Below are 9277 nucleotides of genomic sequence, written 5' to 3'. Positions count from 1 at the left end.
CACCCGTGGCGATACGATAAACTCCCATTTTACTAATTCTATTAGAAGCGCCATTTCCACTGAATAGGATACAGCCAATAGAGTGAGTCTCTGTCCCATCACTTCTTCTTCTTTTCTTCTTTAACAACTAGGCCTGTGGTTAAAAATATAAGTTGGTTTCCTCTGTACGAAACAAGTATCTGTACCAACCATTATGCAGAATGTCACATTTACATTCAATAGGCCCATGAAGCCAGATATTATATATATACATATATATATATATACGGAAATATGTATTTTTCATCATTTCGGGTTTGGTTGAAGTGTTTAGCTAGTCCAGGTGGATGTGATGTCTGTTTTTGCATATTGTGATGACTGTTTTTTTTATGTTGTATATGTCTTGTCCTTGTCATCTTGTTCTCTCCTCTATTTAGTTGTGCTTTCTAAATAAAATGTTTTCCCATTCAGCTTTGACTTGTCGTTCATTTGAATGAGTATCATGATGGGTAAAATGTTTTTTTTTCCCGTTAAGCTTGTTGACTCTAATTCACTCAGCTGATAATGCTTTGTTCTTGGTCTAATACTTACGAGTCAATTCCACCTGAGACTTCCCCCGCTCCAGTGTTTATGTTACGTAAACCATAGTCTTATTTTTTGGTGAAGCATGTTCCCATCAGGAGTGTGACACTAAAAGACTTGTGAGTGAGCAGAACCAACAACCTCTGCATCATCAAGACAGGTGCTTTGTGGGAAGGTGTTAACTCGTGTTCAGTTAGCCATTGTCATGTAAATGAAATTCAGAGCGAGCCAGTCAGAGCCGTGGCCCAGTGAGACACGAGTGCCGGTCCGTGGAGGTGGAAGCAGAAAAATCGGAGCATTTTTTGGTAATACTACAGGCTCAGTCACAGGTGGAAAGGTCTCATTAGCGTCTTAGGAGGTCACAAGACCTCCTAAAGCGAGACTGTTTCAAGACCTCCTAAAGCGAGACTGTTTCTAGACCTCCTAAAGCGAGACTGTTTCAAGACCTCCTAAAGCGAGACTGTTTCAAGACCTCCTAAAGCGAGACTGTTTCAAGACCTCCTAAAGTGAGACTGTTTCAAGACCTCCTAAAGCCAGACTGTTTCAAGACCTCCTAAAGCCAGACTGTTTCAAGACTCCTGAAGCGAGATGTTTCAAGACCTCCTAAGCGAGACTGTTTTCAAAGACTCACTTAAAGCGAGGACATGTTTTCAAGACTGCCTAACTAGTGGATGTTTCAAGACCCCTAAAGCCAGACTGTTTCTAGACCTCTAAAGCCAGGACTGTTTCTAGACCTCCTAAAGCGAGACTGTTTCAAGACCTCCTAAGCGAGACGTTTCAAGACCTCCTAAAGCCAGACTTTCAAGACCATCCTAAAGCCAGACTGTTTCAAGACCTCCTAAAGCCAGACTGTTTCAAGACCCCTAAAGCCAGACTGTTTCAAGACCTCCTAAACGAGACTGGTTTCAAGACACCTAAAGGAGACTGTTTCAAGACCTCCTTAAGCCAGACTGTTCATGACCCAAAGAACTGTTTCAAGACCCTCCTAAAAGCGCAGACGTGTTCAGACCTCTGAAAGCCGAGACTGTTCTAGACACCTAAAGCGAGACTGTTTCAAGCACCTACCATGAATGCAAGCATCCTTAAAGCGCGATGTTTTTCATACCCGTAGCCAGACTATTCAAGGACTAAGCTCATACTTTCAGCTCCATCCTAAAGCGGACTGTTTCAGACCACCCTAACTAGCCCAGACCTGTTTCTCAGACCTCTAAAGGCCGAAGATGTTTCAGAGACCTCTAAAGCGAGACTGTGACTTTCCTAAGCCGACTTTTAAGACTCCTCGAGACTGATTTCAAGACCCACCTAAGGCCAGCTGTTTCGACCTTAAAGCCAGACTGTTTTCAAGCCTCCTAAAGCCAGACTGTTTCAAGACCTCCTAAAGCGAGACTGTTTCAAGACCTCCTAAAGCCAGACTGTTTCAAGACCACTCTCCCTCTGAGACTGATTTATACTAATGCAGTTGCTCTTTTTCCTGACGTCAGTCATTTGAAAATGTTTAGTCACTCCGTTAATCATCCATTTTATGAAATCATACAGCAGGAGACATACAAATGACTTCTGTAATCTTATTAAATACAGAAAGGGGACTATTTTTAAACCTACCTCTTAGATGTTTACTTAAAACCAACCGTCTGTCTGTGATGTCAAACAGTGATTTTACTGGTCATAGCTTTAATGTGTATAGTCAAGGGTAGGGTGGCATCTGGCATCCAAAATGGCACCCCATTCCCTATAGGTCCTGGTCAAAAGTAGTGCACTACATAGGGAATAGGGTGCCATTTGGTACACTACCCTCTGGGCTCACTCTCACTCCATTAGCATCGTTTAAAAACATTCCACCATGTTGCCCTTATATGCACACCATCCCTCTCCCTGGATCTGTCCCATATGGCACCCTAATCCCTGCATAGTGCACTACTTTTGACATAGGGCCCTAATCGAAAGTAGGGCCCTATGTAGGGAATAGGGTGCCATTTGGGAACACAGGTCCCTGTGCTCTGACTCATCACACACACAGTTTAGTTTAAAAGAACACCTTTTATTTGTTGCACTATAAAGAATGCATTACATCTTCAGACTGTTCCAGAACCTTCTTCTCTACAGATGTTTTACCATGTCTTAACTATAGAATTAGAATGATGGCGAGCTTGTTTTCTCTAGACACCCTTTCCAACCTGATGGGAATTACCCACAGGTTTCAGCTACCAGTGTACAAAACTGCCTTGCTTTTTCCTGGTTTTCTACTTCCTGGGTTTCTACTTCCTGGGTTTCTACTTCCTGGTTTTCTACTTCCGTTTTTTTTTTTTTTTTTTTTTTACAATTGAGTGGAACCTTCTGAAAGGTGTATAAAAGTACATTTGTAAGGATGGTATGATTGTTGGAAACGAGTGACTATGAACAGAGAAAACGTTGTTTGTCTCTTGTAATCTTGTAACCTAAACTGCAAGACTTCTATTTGTCCCGGTGGTTTTCTCTTGCACTCTGGTTACATCATTCTTGTTATTGTCTTCGACAATACCTCTAAAGAGAAAAAAAAACACCAGATTACAGTCAATATTTACAACCTTGTTAACCTTAATTATAAGCTAGTGTCTAGTTACATTATAATTCACTGATTCTAATAGCTAAAATGAGTTAGGAGTGTGAAACGGTTAATTTTCTCACCTGTACAGGTAGAGTTCTTTAGTAAGACTGTCTCTCAGTTCCTCCATCTCCTTGGTTTCCCTCTTCTGGATTTGTAACTTTGTCTTCTGCTCTCTGTTAGTGTCCTCCAGCCTGTCCACTGTCTCCTGTGGGGAGGGATACGAAGGGCTAAATACGGCTTCAGAAATGTTTCATAAACCCGACAGGAGTGTTCATAAACCCGACAGGAGTGTTCATAAACCCGACAGGAGTGTTCATAAACCCGACAGGAGTGTTCATAAACCTCCTACTACTAACTTGACCTTTATGATTACAATAAAACTGAAAGGAAGTGTATCATCAAAAACTCTGAGCCGGTAGTATTCATAACCTTGAATAAGTGGGTTTATATAGATGAAAAGGCTGGTTTGTGTTTTAATCTACAATGTCCGTGTGTATGTTGGAGGATTGTTATGAGTGTGATTGGAGTAGCGATTTGTCTGGATCAGACCTTGTAGTAGGTACAGACGCGTGTATCTAGGCGGGGAAGCTTATGCTCTCTCTCTTCCGGTGGACAGACGGTACCCAGCCCTCCATATACACTGACTATACTGCCTCCAGCCCATGGGTGGTTAACGACGGAGGGGGTCGCTGGGGTGCGCTGCGAACCCATCCTGTAAATGAGAGGTCCTCAAGCCCTTATCCCAGCGCGCTGACTCATCTGCCATCCGATCCGGCAAGCTGTCACAGCTCTTCCGTACATGCCCTCATGGGGGGGGCGGGACCGACCCAACAAGAGCAACACGGGCTCAGCTCTCCCTCGCTGGCCTTGGCCTTTTCAACACACTGTTTAACTCATGGCCTTGATCGTTGAACTGGGGATGTCCTCAATGTGCGGAGTCTTGGCCGCGTGAAGCAGGCGCGCGCGCCGTGGTCGAAGCACCGTGCGGGGGAGGGAGAGAGGGTAAGAGGCGAGTGGGCGGTGTGGGCGCACCTGCCGATAACGATGGGCTGCAAAGTAGGAGGGGGGGGTTGAGAGGCGCGTAGCGGGGGGAAGAGGGAGGCGGTGGGAGTGGTGAGTGGGTTTACTAATGAAGTTGGGTTAATCAATGATAAATAAGGTATATTATCGGTAATGCAATGGATAATTGCATACATCACAACTGTTGTGTCAATCCTAGTGCTTGGACTAGAGACCAGTTTTGGTCATGATACGCCTGGCAATGTTAGAAGAGAATACCTTTCCTCCAGGGCTTTGAGCCCTCCCTGCAGGTACTTGTTACATGTGTGTGTTTTCCTCCTGGCCGCCGGGCGTCCGTGGCTCTTGCAGTCAGGTGCGGTGCCGGGGTCGCGGTGCAGTGCGGTTGCGCTTGCCTGGCGGGGGGGCCGGCCACGCACACCGCCGAACACCGCACCGCCCCTAACACCTGCTATATCGGGGTCTCCTTGCTCTGGTCATGGTCTTTGTGCTCGCTTCTAAAATGAGGGCCGTGGAGTGACGGTCCTGGCGTGGGCGTGTCCGGCCCCTGGACGCCTGGGACGCCCCAGACAAGGGAAGCTGGGTCCCTCCGGTCGGGGTCGCCGCACGCGGAGTTACACAGCCTCCGTCAGGTGCAGACGTGGATGATATCAGTGGGGGTCGGAGGGTGTGCCAGGTTGGGACAGACAGTGGGGCAAAACCCACCGCAGTATAGGAGTGGTCTAGGATATCAGGAAGGGAGAGAGACAGTAGACGGAGAGGAGGATGTGGGGGAGACAGTGAGAAAGGAAACTGAGGGGCGAGAAGAAGACGCGGGGAATGCACCAGAATGTGCCCCGATCTTCTCCTCTGATAGTACACTGCACTATATGAATGAAGTCTGAGTAGTTGTATCTCTGGTGAACGATCAAGGTGGCTCTTGGAAACACCCAAAGGTGTTCCAGGGGATTTCTCTAGGAGCGGGGTTGTGCTGGAACACACTCTATTCCTATGGATACAGTATGTAGAATGTTCCATTGTAAAGCAGCACCTACACTGACTCCTATTTGATGATGCCGCTCGTACCGACGTACCCGAGCGGAAATGGTAGAGGTGGGGGGGGAGAGGAGAAGGGGCTCGAGGGAAGGTGCCAAGAGGAGGCGAGGGCAAAAGCGGGTTTATAGGCGGAAAGCCTTAGCAGCTGTTCTTACTATTATACGCATGCTGGTGGTACCAGGAGGAAAAGAGGTGGGGCTAGACTATTCGGTGACGATCGTGATAGGTGTGGGATATGATTCTGGATTGGTGTGCTTGTATGTGGGCTCTGGGTGTTTGGGATTGAGCCGGCATAATATGGGCGGTAGTGAGCGTATAAGTTCACAGTACTTCAATGTTGGATATGTGTTCACGTAGTGAGTTCTACCCCATGAGATCTGTCTATATGATGTGTAGGTTTTAGGCGTGAGAAATTGTGGTCAAGGAGAAGTTTCGTTCCGCGCCGTGGGTTGGCTGTTTGCCCTCGCTCTTTCTGTGCTGAGGCCGTCCTTGTTGTGTGTCCGCCTGGGTGTGGGTGTAGGGTGTGTTGGTCATGGTTAATGGGGCACTGTTAACTACGAGGGCACCAAGGTCAAGGGCCCATGTCCTTTTATTGCACACAGTTTCTCTGCTCTAGCCGAGGTCGCATGTTGGGTTGTGGATTTTTTATGGGAGGAGGCGCATTGTTTGTAAAGTGGGGGGGGTGGTGTGTTGTCAGTCGCAGACAGTGGCCAAGTAGCTCCCCCTACACCTTTTACGTGAGGATTTATAACTATATTGATGCATTGTTTCCGTACTCCATTTCAGATAGTTAAGGAGAATGGAGATCGGCTTTGGGTCGCATTATGATGGGAGCACACCGGAGGATAAGTTGCTCGCCTGCGAGTGGCGTGGATCGAGCGCCATTGTAGGATCGCAGAGAGATACAAAGCCTCCAGGCTCTTTGTCAAGAATGCCTCATTCTCCACTGGAAGACCCTGCCCTTACCAGAACGCCACACTGGGACGCCTCGCTCTCCTCACCTCACTCCTCTTCAGCCCCCTAAAAACACTAGGACTCTAGTCCACATTGATGGTGTAGAGGAGGGGCGTGGGGGGGGGGGACAAGAAGCAGCCCCTACACATCCTCAATGCCCCCGCGCCTCCCTCCTCAACCATTCTGCACTCGAATATTGCAGCACCATGCCCTTATGCGTGAATGCTCTGGGCCTGGCCTCGCTCTCACTCACCTTCCCTGTTCCCCGTCTTCTCCTCCTTAGTGGCCTCAGCTCTCCTCAGACGGAGGGGGGGGGGACAGAATCGCAGCTCACAGTTCATCCTCAGCCGTCTCTATTCTACATTCTCCTCCACCGTCCTCTCAGATTAACCCCTCAGCACAGTACGCCAACTCTGCTAGCAGGAACCTGTCTGAACTCCAGTACGCCTCTCCCAAACTCTGTCTACGTAGTTTTGATGTGTTCTCGGAGGGGGGGCCGGGAACTCCGAACCCCTGCCAGCATACAATCATCCACCAAGCAACCCTCCTCTACCCACCACTGTCTTCTAGTTGTTGTCTCCGGCTGATATTGATGCGCGTCTAACTCCACCGTTCCCACTCGCGTGCCAGACCGGACCGGGGGCGAGCGGCGGGACAGAATCTGGTCCATCTAGTCTGTCCCTTGAGCATCTGCCTCCCCCACAATTCACACCCTCCCCCTTGCTTGGTCTAGTTTTGTTGTTTCTGATAGATAGAGAGGGAGGGGGGGGGAGGGGAAGCCCGACAATCAGACACTAACGCCTAACCCCCCCACTCTCAGAGCGTCATCTGATCTCTTAGTTTTGATGGATTCTTCTGCCTCTCAAACTCCACCCCTCCCGCTCCAACTCCACCCCTCGCCACCTCTGTTCTAGTGTTGTTCCCACCCTCAACTGAGCGCGCAAACGGCCTGGGCGCGTCGGGAAGCTCTAAACGGCGCTACCCACACATGCATGTTGCCCCTATACCATCAAGCTATGATATTAGTTCTACTGATGGTCCCCGTCAACTCCTACCCCATCCCTCCTCTCCACCCTCCCACCCATCTGTCTCTAAGTTGTTGAAGGCTCCCAGTACCAAGCGAGTGTGGGGGCGCGGACCGCCTCACCCAGACAGCAGCCAACCCTCCAAAAACCACACCTTGCCTACCTAACTCTGTCTCTAGTTGTTGATCTGCTACTGGTGTCACAGATCAAGCTCCAGCCCATCCCGCTCAAACTCCCACCGCCTGGCCCGCCGGGACATGGCTGGCTCTGAGAGTTGTTTGTGTCTCACCCATGCAACATGCACGAACCCCTCCCCAACCTCTCTGTTCTCACTAGATCTTGTGCGTTTCTCTGATCCATCGAACTTGCACTACCCTCGCTGTGACCTGGCAGTCAAGAGTCCAGCACGCGCCCGGGGGTCGGAACAACTCACCACAGCAGCCCCCTATCCCCCTGTCAACCTTCCAACCCCTCCACCTCTGTACTCTAGTTGTTGTTCTCATGCCCTCGAAGCTCTCACCCCTTGTCACCACCGCTCTGTCTCTAACGTTTGTTGGATCTCGAGGGCAGCGGGCGCTACAAATGAAGTCCCCCAGCCCTCCTCGTGACTATCCCCCTGGGGCTCACCGTACTGTTTGTGCTCATTTCCAAGGCCAGACATCCATGGACATTGGGATGCCTCTATGGTGGTTGTCTCTCCCACGGTGGCCTAAACATGCATCCTGAGGTCTTTTTGGCGAAGTGGGCCATTGAAGTAGACAGGTTTGGCGGCAGCCCCAGTTTAACCACAGTCCAAACGCTCAAATATATGGCTTCAGTCCCTAAACGCCGATATTCGGTCCGTGACTCTGAGTCGCTTCAGGTCTGGATTCGCGCCCCACCCGCCGGCCACGAGGGACGTCGTGGGGAACGAAATGATACCGCTATGGTGTTGCTTCCCCTACCTCACCTCTGCTACTCATCATCATGTTCCGTTGTGTCCATCTCTCGATGTGGTCCTGTCAGATGGGTGTAGTTTTAGGTCTCTCTTCAGCTGGGGACCATCAGAATCGCTCAGCCTCCATCGCCCCTGTTACTATCTCTATATCCTCGATTCGTCTAATGTAGCTAGGTTGTTGGGTCTTAAAGGTCGTGGAGGGGACCTGTCCAGTAAGCAGCCGTGTCCTCTTGTGGGTCTCTACAAATCGCTATATTTATTCGATAGTTGTGGGTGTGTTGGGCAAAATGCTTTTTGGTAAGCTGGGGTAAGTCCCTCGTAAAGGGTCTAAAGGTAATCCTAGGCCGATCCTTCCGTAACAAGTTCTCGTAGACATGGGCCAGGCATCGAGCCGATTGAGCTTTCTGGCTGGATGCTCAGCACAGTGGGCTGGGACCCAGACTGATGCCTGCGAGAGGGTGAAGGAGCAACGAAGGCCGAGACAGCCAGGGCCTCCTGTGCGCTCCACTTCTAGGAATCCAAAATGGATTCCCACCCCTCTTCAGGTGCTTTGCGCACTGGTTATTCCTAGACTCACTCCATGTGTGTGTTGTGGTAGATTGTCAGGGATGGAGTCCCTGTGGACAGGCAATTACCTAGAAACCGGAACAGCTCCCCATGATAGCAACCGATCTTGTCGTATAGGTCTGGACGTGTTGCCTCGTTTGAGCTGGGGTGCGCGAGCTCAGGTGAGATGATCTACAGGTTCTAGGGTTCTGTGGCAGCTGGTCCAAGCCCCGTCAGTATGTGTCCTACATCTGGCTTGGTTCTGATGTCCCATGTGCCCAGCGTGTGTGTGTTTGACTGGTTCTAGTGTGCTGAGCTGCCTCGAGTCAAGTAGTAGTGAGGTCTGACTGGTTCTGGGATTCTGACGGCCGGCGAGTCAGGGGTGGTGTGTCTGAACTGTGGTCTGGGACGGATCCCATCCAGAGGAATGACGAGGTCCCTGACTGCCTCTCTGGTAATCTGCGAAGCCTGCGGGCCCCAGTTCAGATATTTGTGTGTCGTGCTATAGTTCTGGTTGGCTGAGCTGTTACCAGGACGCGGGTGTGTGTGTTCCTGGGTGTCTGGCTGAACTGTCCAGTCAACTGTGTTCTGAGCTGGTTCTGGGTTTGAATCTGGCCC

General features: G+C 49.9%; 1 protein-coding gene across 1 annotated transcript in view; it reads right to left on the bottom strand.

Moving 5' to 3' along the window:
• Positions 1-2599: 2599 nt before the first annotated feature.
• The window catches only part of LOC112073928 (syncoilin-like), an 8438-nt gene continuing 1760 nt past the window's right edge, over positions 2600-9277 (bottom strand). Inside the window, exons 4-5 of the mRNA XM_024141165.2 lie at positions 3226-3350; positions 2600-3081 (exon numbers count right to left, since the gene is read on the bottom strand). Coding sequence (XP_023996933.1) covers positions 2997-3081; positions 3226-3350 — 210 coding nt within the window. The 3' untranslated portion in view covers positions 2600-2996. The remainder of the gene's footprint in view (positions 3082-3225; positions 3351-9277) is intronic.

This window comes from Salvelinus sp. IW2-2015, unplaced genomic scaffold (genome assembly GCF_002910315.2).
Source record: "Salvelinus sp. IW2-2015 unplaced genomic scaffold, ASM291031v2 Un_scaffold2427, whole genome shotgun sequence".
Taxonomy (NCBI): Eukaryota; Metazoa; Chordata; class Actinopteri; order Salmoniformes; family Salmonidae; genus Salvelinus; species Salvelinus sp. IW2-2015.
The sequence above is the reverse complement of the archived record's forward strand: the minus strand, read 5'-3'. Positions and strand labels throughout refer to the sequence as shown.